Source organism: Hyperolius riggenbachi, chromosome 5, assembly GCF_040937935.1.
Source record: "Hyperolius riggenbachi isolate aHypRig1 chromosome 5, aHypRig1.pri, whole genome shotgun sequence".
Classification (NCBI taxonomy): Eukaryota; Metazoa; Chordata; class Amphibia; order Anura; family Hyperoliidae; genus Hyperolius; species Hyperolius riggenbachi.
Window position 1 is genome coordinate 308,256,772 of NC_090650.1, and position 14,427 is coordinate 308,271,198.

Genomic DNA, 14,427 nt, shown 5'->3' on the forward strand with positions numbered 1-14,427 from the left:
GTACTTGTGGGTGAACTGTCAATACATAAGTAAGGTAACAGTGGTTTGAACCGGACGCTTAACTCCTGATAACCCAACTCCCAATTTTAAGTTCTTTCATTGCTTATTTATTATTTGGTGTAAATCTGTGTGAAATTCACTAATAAATCCTAAAAATAAAAATACTTCAGGTGACAAATAAATACACTGAAAGTAGTTTATATGCTTTCTGAACATGACCAATAAAATTTATTAAACAATATATTTACATAGATATATACAAATTTAGGTAAATATTAAAATAGAACATTTACAATTTTTAGAATTTTTCATTCAAAGTCTGTTTTCTTTAAAAATAGGCTCATTTGAGTCCAATGTCTAACTTTTTTTGTGGGTTTTTAAGTTTAAACAAAAAAATAATTTGAGTAAGATAAAGGTTATCGGCAGCAGTCTAACATGAAATCTGTTTAAGTGTTAAATAGCCATGAACCTGGTGCAGTAGACGTTTTGAAGTGTATGTCGCATGCAATACCTTTTATCCATAAACCTGTACAAGGCCATGGTCATGCCTTACTGAACACTGACAAATACAACACGTTACAGTTAAAAACAAAAGACAACAACTTTGGTCCATAAAACATCAGACATAGGTTTACACATAAAATATCTATCTTTATACAGGCTTTGATCAGTAATTACAATACTATTTACAAATGCACAAATATATATAGAAAATAAGTTATTTAAAATAAGACAATATTACATCTGATTGAATTTTATACAATGTTCCTAAGGTGTAATCAATTCAGAGCATATGTATGGACTTGTGTTTTTAGTTGCATTACACGTCATAATCTCCTTGCTATACGGAACATGATCCTCTCTTGGTTGATGAAGCGGTGGGCCGTGTTCCTGCATTGCACTTTCTGTAGATATTCCTATGGCACTCAGTGGATTAGTTCTTCAGTAGGACTGAAATGCATTAAAATGCATTGATGTGCAGAAGAAAGGTACCAAAGGTAGCCCTGACATTCTCTATGCTAGTATATCGTTTGCAGCTGCTTATCTGTAGCATCAAGCAGCTTCCCGAGCTGCCAATGAAACTCTCTGAGTGAACAAATATTAGCTTAGAGTTCTGTCCTCTTTTTCCTTTATTAAATATATATGCTAAGTGCTATTGCACATCTCAGAATACATGTTCCTGAAACACCTGAAGGCTGTGTGCAATTTGATTTTCTTGAGTTCCTCCCTCCTTTTGGAAGCAGTGCAAGGATTCCTCATAAAGACAGAGCCCTCCTGTAACTGTTACATCAGCTGAGGCTTAGCTTATGAGAATGTAGTCTAGAAGTAGCTACAGAGCTTGAACAGCATCATATAGGAGTCAGTTCAAAGTCATCATTGACCTCCACGAGTGGGACATAGAATTCTTGGATCTCGTAGATGCTGACGGACTTGTAAGTGGCAGGATCAAGTTCTTGCAGCTTGAGTTGCCACTCTAACCTCTGGACTGCATTCAGTGCTGCTGCTTCATGCTGCTGCCTCATGAGTAAACAGGTCTATGGAAAAACATAAAAAACAGGTTGAAACCGATAATTAGACTTTATGCAAGACTCGAGGCAAGCATTTACTTTATAAAACACATACTTATTTATAGAAAGACTTTTACATACTTGGGAAACCAGTGTTCCATGTTAATACTATAAAAGCACAAGCACATTTCCCCCAGATCTTTACAGAGACTGATGTCCCTCCAATTTGATGTCCCTACCACATTCTAGGGTCTTGTGTGACTGAGTGTTTTTGGAATGTGAGAGGAAACCCATACAATTACAAGGGGAAAATACAAATTCCATACATAGCAAAACCATTTTAATATATATATATATATATATATATATATATATATATATATATATATATATATATATATATATATATATATATATATATATAATAAAAAAAATACATATATGTTTACATAATTGAAAGGAGTACTTTTAGTAATATTAATATAGTCTGTTTGAAAGAAAAAAAAATTCAACCAGAAAAAAAAAAAAAAGAAGAAAAAGAAACCAAAACCCCCACAGTCCTGCACTCACACATATTCCATTTGATCCAGAGGAAGAACCCTTACCAGGCTCGGGCCAATTAGGAGTAAAGTGTACCAGAGACGACAAAAAAACCAAAAAAGTTTTATACATACATGGGGCTTCTTCCAGCCCCATGCGCACGGATCGCTCCCACACCGCCGTCCTTAGCCTTCTGAATCACTGGTACCGGGTCCCATAACTTCGGCCAGTCTGCACAAGAGAAGTGTGCCCTCTACTTATCTCTCTGGCGGCTGCCAGTGAGACGTAGAGGGTGCACTTCTCTTGCGCAGACTGGCTTGACTTACGGGACCTGGTACCGGCGATACATAAGGCTGAGAACGGCAGCGTGAGAGCAATCCATGTGCATGGGGCTGGAGGAAGCCCCAGGTATGTATAAAAAGAAACCTTTTATTTCTTATAGTCTCTGGTTTCCTTTAAAAAGGGAAATATTACTTCCCAACTCCAGGTGGCAGTCAGATAAAATCTATGGAACAACTCTGCCAGGAATTACAGCCCAGGATGTTCTCCAATGTATGGAAAACATCCAAGCCCTCTTCAAATGCAGACATAGAATTTGCCACAACTACTTCCCGTGATAAGATATTCCAAATTTTAACCACTCTTGCTATAAGAAACACCAAACAGATGGCAAAAGCTTTTTTCCTCCATATGAAGATCAGGGGCCTTGTTAATTTTTCCTCTTGAGTTTTCTCCTAGGAGTTACATTTTCATCTTCTGTTTAAAATATCTTTTCAGCACTCTGAAAGTGAAAAAGTACTAAAAAGTGGTGACAAAGTACTAAAAAGTGGTGAAAAAGTACCATCAGGACTGGTTCACACTGCAAGAGCTTTTTATGCGCCTGTGATTTGAAAAGCTCTTGCTAATGTAATGCTGTGGGCAATTTTCATAAAACCAAATGCCTCAAGTGAAAACAAACACAGCATTAAATCAAGAGGTTTTAACTACTTGTTGCACGCCGTGCAGTACATTCACGGCCCTGCAAAATTCACAGGATGCACCAGGGCCGTGAATGCAAGTCTGCAGCGGCGTGCAGCCGACGCTCGCTCCCGATCGCCCGCGCGCACCGTCATTACTGCCGCTTAGAGGGGAGGTTAATGAATGGGACCGCAGTTCCTATTCATAAATCTAAGTCCCCAATTCAATGAATACCGGCATCTACGAGACGCCGGCATTCATTGTATCTTCCTGTTACACTGCCATGCATTACTACCGATTCACGTGCTTATGTATGTGAATCGGAAATAATGACTGATGACATCTTATGGCCAAATAGTATATTACACCAAAATTCATTTTTATTTAATAAAAATCCCTACACTGACTTTTATAATTAACTATTTCACTCACACACCCTCCCATAGTACCCAAGTTTTTTTTTATATTTATAGGGAGGAAAAAATGTACATTAAAAAATATATATATATGAGTAGTTACCTTAAGGACTGAACTTTTTAAAAAATTATGTCAAGGCGGTATATTACTATTCATTTTTAATTTATGGGCTTGTAATTAGTGGTGGACACAAAAGTGAAAAAATGCACCTTTATTTCCAAATAAAATATTGGCGCCATACATTGTACTAGGGAAATATTTTAAATGTTGCAATAACCGGGACAAATGGGCAAATAAAATGTGTAGCTTTTATAGACAGTAGAACGTTTTATTTTAACACTATAATGGCCAAAAACTGAAAAAGAATGCATTTTTAAATTTTTTTTTCTTATTGTTCATGTTAAAATGCATTTAGGATAAAATAATTCTTGGCATACTGTACCTCCCAAAGAAAGCCTAATTGGTGGCGAGAAAAACAAGATATAGATCATTATGCGGTGATTAGTAGTAATTAAGTTATTGGCAAAAGAAAGGGAGGAGCGCTGACAGGTGAAAATTGCTCTGGTCCACAAGGGGAAAAAACCCTCAGCCATCAAGTGGTTAAAATCACAAGCTCTTAGAAAAAGTTCTTGTAACGTGAACCAGCCCTTAGAATTCTGAGTATTTTTTTGGTTGCTGCTGGCTTAAAAAAGGAATTCTACTGATGGTGTAAAAACCATAACCTAGGTGAAAACTTAGGAGAAAGGTGAATTGAATAAGGGCCCTGGGGCCAAATGCAATTCACTTTTTCACCTATACGACATTTTCACACTTCTCAATAAAATGCCTTGTAAACCACCAGCAAGCAAGAAAATACTCAGAATAATTTTGTTAGAACTTTTTCACCTACTTTTTGGTATCTTTTCAATTGCAAAGTGCTGGAAAGTTATTCTAAATAGAAGATGAAAAATTATCTCCTGGGAGAAAACTCAGGAGAAAAGGTGAATTGCATATGTACCCTCCTGAGTTATAAAGAGAAGATGAAAATTATCTCCTAGGGGATAATAACTTTTGATGATTTCACAGTTGAAAAGTTCCTAAAAGTAGGTGAAAAAGTACTATCAAATTTATTTTGATTATTTTCTTGCTTGCTGGTGTTTTAAATGCATTTCATCACAAGGTGTGAACATTTTACCTAGGCGAAAAAGTGAATTGATTATGGGCTCTGGCGTTTTGTCCGGTGTACAAGCCTAGGGACAAAAAGTTTGTCTGTTTTGCTTTTGTATTGTCCTCTGATCACCTCTCAATATTGGTGTGGGAATCTGGGTTTCCTTGTTCAGAAACTCGGATAATGCTGTGCACGGCAGTTCAGCACCATTACAAGTGGAGAGAGACATGGAGTTGGGTTCCACAAGACTGAGGTTTCCTTCTTCGAAGCCAGAAGAGGGAGCATCGAAGTCACATGAAGCAACTCCTTAACTCTGCTTGTAATGGTGCTGAGCTGCTGTGCACAGCATTATCAAGGTTTCCAAATAAGGTGATCCATACACTACAGTACCCTCTCATTGGCATCAATGTATGAGAGGGATTAGATTATGAGCTAGATCGCAGCGCTGTACAAATGTAAATTACTTTTTTCTTCAATTCAGCTTGCCAGCTCCGATCACGGCTGGCAGGCTGATCGCAGATCCCCGCTCTGTGTCTCCGCAGGAAATGGGAGCGCAAGTTCCCTGCTAATCCTGCCCACCGCACTTTGACGCCAATCGGCATTAAGCGGTCCCAGTGAGCCACTCTCCCACCGCCCATCTGCGTTAAGGGGTCGGGAGGTGGTTAAAAGATTGAGAACTATTCAGAGATACAAATCCAATATCCTAAAACAAACAGATAATGGAGGGCTGTGGTGGCATAGGCCATGATATATTAAGGTATGTCTTAATTATCTGACACCTCTTGTTACAGATGGTTGTCACATGACACTACATGTCCATTCAAACATGAACTTGGTTGGCTGGTTTAGACATTAGATCAAGTGATTCTGCCAGGGCATTATCAAGGAAAACCTAAAGAAGCCAGTGTTTTACAAGTTGCCAAAGATCCAAAAGGACATGTTGCATCCTTTGGGGAGACCCATAAACCTTTATGTTGGGTTCCTGCTGAAGCCTATGGGTATGTATATCGAAATATGTTCACAATAAAATGCTCCGACAATGCCACTGTGTATACAAAATATTACTTTTGAATATGCTCAACAAGGATGACATTCATAATGTATCATTCTTAGAGAGTTCTGACATATCTAGTTATCCCCCATTCAGATATCTACTGCATCACTAAGCAAGAGTCTCTGCAGTATGAATGTTGTCAGTAAGGAGGGAAATTAAATTTGTATGGTACTGCTTGATTTTTTGTTTGTCACATGGATAATTTCAGACTTTGAGTTGAGTATTTTCTACAGACTTGGGCAGACGCCACGGAAGCAGACTTGTGACTCCACTGTAGTGAAAGGAGTAGTATGCTCCGAAACATTGGATCAATGTGATAGTCTTATGTTTAAAACCTTGCGATAAAAGAGCATAATACAACTTGGATGGTGCCAGCTACATTCTTTGCTACAAGTTTATCTGTTTGGTGATGTGGACAGCCGTGGCACATCTCACCTGCTACTACCTGACAGTGTGCATCTTCCTCCTTACTACTATTCCACAGTAGTTAACATGACTGAAAGCCTGTGCAGCCTTGAGTACGTAGGCCAAACTTCATGTAAGGTCTGCATTAGAATGAATTAACACATAAGTAACATATGAACGGTTAAGAACAAGGGACTATAGTCAGTAGGTGATGAGACTTGTATGGGTCACTTCACCAGAAAGACGTCCGGTCAGAAAGAGTTTTGGAGGCTGTTAGGGGAGGATAAGGGTGGATGTTCAGAATAGTATATTCATACTGCTTTTTGGACTTTAAGATCGGTGTTTACGATAAATAAACGTAAAAAAAAAATTAAACATTTATTTTTAAATATCCCCCCCCGAAACATTGTGCTTTAACTTTGTGGCTGTGATCTGCCTTAAGCTCCGTACACAGGCTAGATGAAATGTGCTTCTGCCAAGAATCCAGCATGTGTACAGCAGGTCAGGACCCCTCTCGGCTAGCGACCTGGTGAATCACTTCGGCAGAGATCACTGTTCACCTCACTTACCCTGCTCGCCACGTGACGTCACTCTCATGCCTCCCTCCCGCATAGGAGCAGAACACAGCCTACAGGCTAGCGCTGCGTCTGTACAGCCTGAGCCCTGCAAAGTCAACCCAGGGATTGGGGTGCCAATCTCCGCCAGACAACATGCCTGCCACATGTATACAAGGCTTTATACTTGCATGCATTGGTATGCTAATGAACAAGTGAAAAGGGATATTCCCTCTTTCTGTTGAGCTTGCACCCTGTGGTGGCCGAGACCAGACATCATTCAAACACAAATGAACGCAAAGAAAACACTATTTAATCTCCGTAAATGACAAGAACACAAGAAACTATGAAGAAAACATACCTTCAGTTTATCAAATTTGTCATCAACGTCGTGTAACCAAGACATGAACTGCCTTGCATTAAATCGATCACGCACTGATGCTTTGCCGTCTTCAGTCTAAATAAGAATACAAATATAGACAAAGTCCTGTTTACATGGTATAAAAAGGTACACAAAGTTGTTTTAACTAGTACAGTAAAATGACAAAACAACATGTTCTCTCTGCACTTGGAATGGAGGCTTCCTCATGTTATAGGCTATGTAGATAATATGTCTACATTTATTTTATTCTAGCTCCATGTGTGGTGTCCACTGGGGTGAGTTGGCTGTGTGTAAGTTAGAGCACTGTGGTGGCAGGGCCTAAGGCACAGCACTAATGCTTCTGGCCATAAGGGTCACTAGTATAGTGGACTGGAGGTAGCCTAACCACTAATCCTCAAGCTCCTCAAACGTTCAGATCAACTAGTACTGTTCTGCTGGTTGTCATGACGACATTGCAGTGTAGAACCCTAAACACATATAGGTCTGGATAAAAAGAGAAGTTTGATAAAGCATGAAAAAGCTTGGAGAAGACATGGAGGTACATGTGAAGCACATACAATGGTCCCCTCCCCACAGAACTGGCACATGTACGATCCCACTCAAAACTCCTTGAACTGTTACACATCCTCCATTTGCCGCATGTTTGGCAATCTGGTTGTTTCACTCACAAATAATATTTCGTACAATGCTATTATTTATCACTGTGGAATCAGCGTTGACTCAAAGAACTTTGCAATGGTTCCTGTAATCAATCACTTTATTGCTAATGTGCCTCTGCCTTGATGTTGGGGTCCCCATGGCTGGCATCATACTGCTGGTATTAGATGGAAATGTATATTTGTGCTTATCATTTGGCTATCTATGATGAGATATAAAAATGATCTTTATATTGTTGCATTTCTAGTTTCACGTTTGCTTTAATGGAAAGTCATGACCATCGGATTGATTAAACATGAATACTTAAAGAGAACCTGTACAAGTCGGGTTCCAGTCTGGTTCGCTCTACTGCGCAGGCGACTTGTGCAGTAGAGCGTACCCGACCGGAATCGGCTAGTTCCGCCTGATCCAAGAGCCACTACTGCGCCCATGCTGGAGCCCGGGAAGGTAAATATTTACATGGCCGCCGTTCGGAGCGGCCAAGAGAGACCACTGTGGGACGGAGGAAGATGGGGGAAGCCTCAATCTGATCCAGAGGCTTCCCCCTCCCGAGAGAAGGAACCAACAGGGGCCCTTTTTCTCATTACAGGTTCTCTTTATCTGCAGCAGAGGCCTGTTTGTTGATTTGCATTTATTGTGCAGCAGCTGGAGTTTCTAGCAATCAGTATTTTGTTTTTTTGGTAGGGGGATTCAGGACCTTGTCACCAAGCCATTTATTGTTGGGTGAGCTGCATATATGATTTAGAAGTATTTAAAGGACAACTGTAGCGAGAGGGATATGGAGGCTGCCAGTTGCCTGGCTATCCTGCTGATCCTCTGCCTCTAATACTTTTAGCCATAGACCTGAACAAGCATGCAGCATATCAGGCATTTCCGACACTATTGTCAGATCTGACAAGACTAGCCACATGCTTGTTTCTGGTGTGATTCAGACACTAATGCAGCCAAATAGACCAGCAGGGCTGCCAGTCAACTGGTATTGTTTAAAAGGAAATAAATAGGTCAGGCTTTATATACCTCTCATTACAGTTGTCCTTTAACTGGTATTATGTCAATTTTCCAAATAATCAAAAATTATGATAAGCATGATTCTACATAATGTATAATTTTACATTTCTATGGCAGCACTGTAAATACATCTTGGGATGAGTTTCACATAAATCATTTCCCATAAATCTAGTTTCCTATTTTGCACAATTTAAAGTAAACAATGGTGATTTTCATACGAATTTCATTTAATATTGATCAAATCAAACATGACATGTTTGTGTTCGAAGAAGAAAAAAAAATTCCTACAGACAGATCCAGAATGCAGGACAGGTAAGTGCATGCTCCATGCTCAGATGCTAGTACTTTGGCAGAAGCTGTACAAGAACAAACTTCCAGAGCTTTGTACTGCAGCAAGCAGTAGAATACTGGAAATACAGTGGCACAAAGGCTATTCGATCAGATCTCTGCTGAGTTCTGATCTGACATCTATCCAGAGGCGGCCTTTGGGGGTGGCAAGTTGGGCGATCGCCCCAGGCCCCACACATGAAGGAGGGCCCCGCATGTCATGCCCGCCATACCATGCTCATTTTGGTGGTAGTGAAGGAAAGGTCTACAGAAGTCTAGCTGTGTGTTCTGAGCAGTGTGTCATTTACAAATATTCAGATTTTCCTATTTTGTTTTACACAACTTATATTTTGCACCGCCCCCCTTTTATTGCTTAGGTTTTCGTCTTCAGCTTGCTTTACTGTACTATGCCGTTTGCATTTTTGTAATGAATTTCTGCACTGACATGAAGCTTGCCAAATGTCAGATTAAGGTAATGTGCAAGAGCTTCAGCCTGAGGGCCCCAGGGGCATTTAGGTCAGTCAAGCATGGACTGGAGTTAGAGGGGGCTCATGCTGGAGCTTCCAGACTGGCTGGGGATTGGTGCTAGGTTTCATGGGGAGCTAGGGATAGGTAGAGGCTGGCTGGGGAGCTAGGGATAGGTAGAGGCTGGCTGGGGAGCTAGGGACAGGTACAGTTTGATTACATTACGTATTGGAATTGTTCCTGTATTGGTTGGCTTAGGGGTCTTTAACAAGTTTTTAAACAATAATAAGGCATACTGCTTTAGAGGTGGACAAGCCCGTGACTGTGGTGGTACGGTATATGGTCTACACTTATGGCTCTAGGCCCCGCATATGACACTCGCCCTAGGCCCCACGTACTCTAAGGCCAGCTCTGCATCTATCTAATGGGAAACTGTGGGAAGGTGGTAAATGAATGAAGTGAAGAGATTAACCATCCGGCACTGCATGTCCAGGTTTAGCATATTAATCATTTATTGCATCCATTAGTCCGGTCACACAGACAAATCCATCAATAGTACATATGCATTGACATACCCTTTCTGTTCCTAGCTGTGGGGTAGTGTGGGAGCAGCGGTCTGCCTGACAGCTGTTTCGCTCTGAACTGAGCTTCTTCTGAGGCTCCGTGCGCGGTGTTTACCGATTCTCGGGTTATTTTATAATGCCGGGTAGCCGCTCCGGCTTCCGCGTACGTCACGCCGCCAAACGTCACTTCCTTTACTACATGTTTACGTTCCGTGCGCATGCGTCCATATCTCCGCGTGACGCATTAAAATGCCGTTGCGCATGCGTGTAACCGTTCGCCCATGACGCGAACCTTCCAAACATTTGATACGGAAATAGGAAGTGTTTTTGCGCTCCACAGTGGACGGAGCCTCAGAAGAAGCTCAGTTCAGAGCGAAACAGCTGTCAGGCAGACCGCTGCTCCCACACTACCCCACAGCTAGGAACAGAAAGGGTATGTCAATGCATATGTACTATTGATGGATTTGTCTGTGTGACCGGACTAATGGATGCAATAAATGATTAATATGCTAAACCTGGACATGCAGTGCCGGATGGTTTAATCTCTTCACTCCATGTATATTTGATGTTTGATTCAGCATTCAGTGCACGCATAAGGTGAATACCCTGATTCCTCCTGGTTCAACTGTCACCTCTAACTTAGTCCCATGACCGCAGTGCCAGTCTGCTTTGTTTTTTCTTTGGTCTTTTGGTAAATGAATGATGTCTGGTAGATATGGGATATTTACCACAACTAACTAGTGTATGCCCAGCTCAAAGAAAGCATTTGTTGATGTTAGATGACTGTAAACACAAATTTAGATTACCGAAATAGAAAAAAAACAAAATTACTGTCATGGTAGAAACAGGATTAACAAGTTGGCCACTGGGTGGCGCCCTAAAAATACAGCTGGATCAGCCTTGCACATTACTGTCGCAGACAAACATTACACAGATCAGGGCTCTTGACTCTATACAACAGAATTTTAAGCTGGACAGCAGTGTTACAGACAAGCAAAGATATTCAAAAGCCTAAAGCCCGATCTACACGATACGATTCTTTGTGCGATTCGATTACAATTCTATCTACGATACGATTAAATCTGACATGTCCGATAGGGATTCGATTCAATTCGATTCGCCATTGAAAAACTATGGCAAATCGAATTGAATACCAATCGGACATGTCGGATTTAATCGGATCGTAAATAGAATTGTAATCGAATCGCACAAAAAATCGTATCGTGTAGATGGGGCTTAAAGATGTAGTCGGTTAGCTCTATGTCCTGATTTCAAAAGGCTCTACTTGTATGTATTGAGAACTACACATGGGATCATCTCAGTTACACAAAGGGCTTAAATACACTAAATAAAAACATTTGCCAAATATTTATAGCACCATGTCTAGTTTTGTTAAGAAAAAAAATATACCTTTATTTTTCTTTTTTCATCCACGTCACGTAGGCCAAATTGTCCTGTGGGTATCTATTTTAAAGAAATATTGATGGAAAGTTAATTTGTAGGTATCTTAAGCATCAAAAAGCAACAAGAACCTTGCTGAGAACAACCAAAGGCTAGGTCCGGTACACAAGGACACTTGCTGGGCGTCCCGGTCAAATGTTGTTCTGCAAGCAGAAAAGCATTTGTGCAGTGGTAGAGGAAAAAACCACTGAGAGATCCGGGAGCCCAATCTGGTGCAATATTGTTAGTAGATCGGGGTATAATGATAAAAGGTAGTGATTATACTCACAAAATTGGGTTGCAAAAGGATGAAACCATATTCGCAAGTGGGGAATAGACCATCCCCACTCGGCCTCTGGTTACTAAAAGGTCGCTGCTCCAAAAAGGCGATTGGTAAGTCGAAAGAACTAAGTCAAATCTCCCCTAGTACAAAGGGGTATCTACTAATCTTAGAAGTAGGTAGGAGGTGCCTGGGAAGGAATGTGCATATATAATTTCTAGCTCTATATGCTAGTATCCAACAAAAATAATATTAGGTTGTCCTACCTTATAGGTGTCCCATTAGGGATAAAAGCAAGTGGAAGCTCAAGTAATAAAAGTCAATTTTAATTGGTGCACTAGACACCGCGTTTCACGGCCACAGCCGCATCCTCAGGTCAATAAAAGTGCCTGTTAATCTTGCAGTCGGAGTATCCGGGTGCCCGGATAATGACCTGAGGAAGCAGCTGTGGCCTTGAAACGTGTTGGTTAGTGCACCAATTAAAATTGACTTTTATTACTTGAGCTTCCACTTGCTTTAATCCCTAATGGGACACCTATAAGGAAGGGCAACCTAATATTATTATTGTTGGATACAACCATATAGAGCTAGAAATTATATATGCACATTCCTTCCCGGGCGCCTCCTACTTACTTCTAAGATTATAAAAGCATTTGACAGCTTTCAGAAGCTTTCAGCGAGAACCAGTGTTTTTCACCCTCTCAGGGATACAGAGGCGGTCAGCGATCATGGAAGCAACCTGGGTCGACTCAAGTGATGGAAAAAGTAGGGATAAAAATTTGGCGTTTGCGCAATAAACGGCAGGAAGCGCCTAAGCAACAAGTGCTGCTTACTACCCGGCAAACATCGGTGTAAACCGGGCCTAATGCTAGGTACACACGATACAATTTTCTGGCAGATTTACCTGCCAGATCGACTATTTTCAACATGTCCAATCTGAATTCCGATCCATTTTTTTTTTTAATGAAAATTGATCGGAAATCAGTTCGGACCTGTTGGAAATAGTTGATCTGGCAGGTAAATCTGCAAGAAAATTGTATCGTGTGTACCTAGAACTATTCCAAAGGTTGTCACTTAATATCTTTGTGGTAATTCAGCTTTCCTATCTCTAACCTTTTGCCGACCGCGTCACGCCGATGGGCATGGCCGCGGCGGCAGCCCCAGGACCGCCTAACGCCGATTGGCGTAAAGTCCTGGGGCCAGCTAATGCAGGAGATCGCGCACATCTTCTGCTTGGGGGGCGGAGCATCGCCTCGGCTTCAGTCTCCAAGCGCCTATTGCCGCTCGGGAGACTGTTAGACGGCGTGATCGCCGTCTAATTACATGTACAGCGCTGCGATCGGCAGCAGCGCTGTACTGGGGACAGCCGTGTGACACGGCTGTCCCCCTGGGACACTGGAGAGCGATCGGCTCTTATAGGCAGAAGCCTATGACAGCCGATCACCATAATTGGCTGGCTGTGAGGAGGGAGGGAGGGTATATAGTTAAAGAAACAACGGTTTTTTTAAAAAATAAAAACAGTAAGAAAAATATTTGTCAAAAAAAAATAATAAAAATAAACAATCTGGGGGCGATCAGACCCCACCAACAGAAAGCCCTGTTGGTGGGGAGAAAAGGGGGGGGGGGGGGGGGAATCACTTGTGTGCTGTGTTGTGCAGCCCTGCAGCTTTGCCTTAAAGCTGCACAGGCACATTTTACTAAAAATGGCCTGGTCACTAGGGGGGTTTAGCACTGCAGTTCTCAAGAGGCTAATATAATAATTACAGCAAAATGCAATTCCTTTTGATATCTGACAGTGGGGTTGATTCACAAAGCTTACTTATTTTTCACCTTAACTGTTAAGGTGGCCTTACAGTTATAGATTTGCAGCAGATTCGACCATCATATTTCTGTCAGATGCCTGTCAATCTGATGTGTGCCACACACTAGGAACAGATTTCCAATAGATTTCGGAATTAAATCTATTAGAAATCTACTGGTAAATGCATTATTGGACCATTAGATCCAATGCAACTCCATGGGCAATGGATCTGCTTATCGACCTAGATCTTCCATCCTGTCAGATAGATCAAATCCATCCAAATCAGCCACAAATCAATCAATTGATAGATTTGAAAGAATCGATTTCTGAACGATCGATTCTATAAAATCAATTGGTCGATCCATGGATGGCTGAAATCGACCAGTGTATGGGTCCCTTAAGGAGAGCTAATGCATGAGATAAACAGATAAGGAGAGCTAAACCATGAGTTAAGTCAAATAAGGACAGATAAACTATGCGTTAAAGGTGGCCATACACTTAAAGATTTGCAGCAGATTCCACCATCAGACAGATTTCTACCAGATGCCTGTCAAGTCGAATCTGACAGGAATCTATCTGATGTATGCCACACACTAGGAACAGATTTCCAATAGATTTCAGAATGAAATCTATTGGAAATTGATCTAAATGCATTATTGGACCATAAAGGGGTCCATACACTGGTCGATTTCAGCCACTGATCAATCAATTGAGTCTATCAAATTGATCAGAAATCGATTAAATCAAATCTATTGATTTGATCTATCTGACAGGATGGAAGATCTAGGTAAATCTGCTGCTGGCAGCAGATCGATGGTCCATAGAGTTGCATTGGATCTAATGGTCCAATAATGCATTTAGATCGATTTCAATAGATTTCATTCTGAAATCTATTGGAAATATGTTCCTAGAGTGTGGCACA

At 41.1% G+C, this 14,427-nt stretch overlaps 1 protein-coding gene across 7 annotated transcripts in view; it reads right to left on the reverse strand.

Annotated features, from left to right (window-relative positions):
• Window positions 1–216: 216 nt before the first annotated feature.
• Window positions 217–14,427, reverse strand: part of ANKRD12 (ankyrin repeat domain 12) — a 234,739-nt gene continuing 220,528 nt past the window's right edge. For 4 of the 7 annotated variants that reach the window (XM_068237176.1, XM_068237175.1, XM_068237178.1 and 1 more), the window contains exons 12-14: window positions 11,395–11,448; window positions 6,944–7,039; window positions 217–1,535 (exon numbers count right to left, since the gene is read on the reverse strand). In XM_068237176.1, the coding sequence (XP_068093277.1) occupies window positions 1,350–1,535; window positions 6,944–7,039; window positions 11,395–11,448 (336 nt within the window). In that variant the 3' untranslated portion in view covers window positions 217–1,349. The remainder of the gene's footprint in view (window positions 1,536–6,943; window positions 7,040–11,394; window positions 11,449–14,427) is intronic. The other 3 variants (XM_068237180.1, XM_068237179.1, XM_068237181.1) reach the window with 3 other exon arrangements.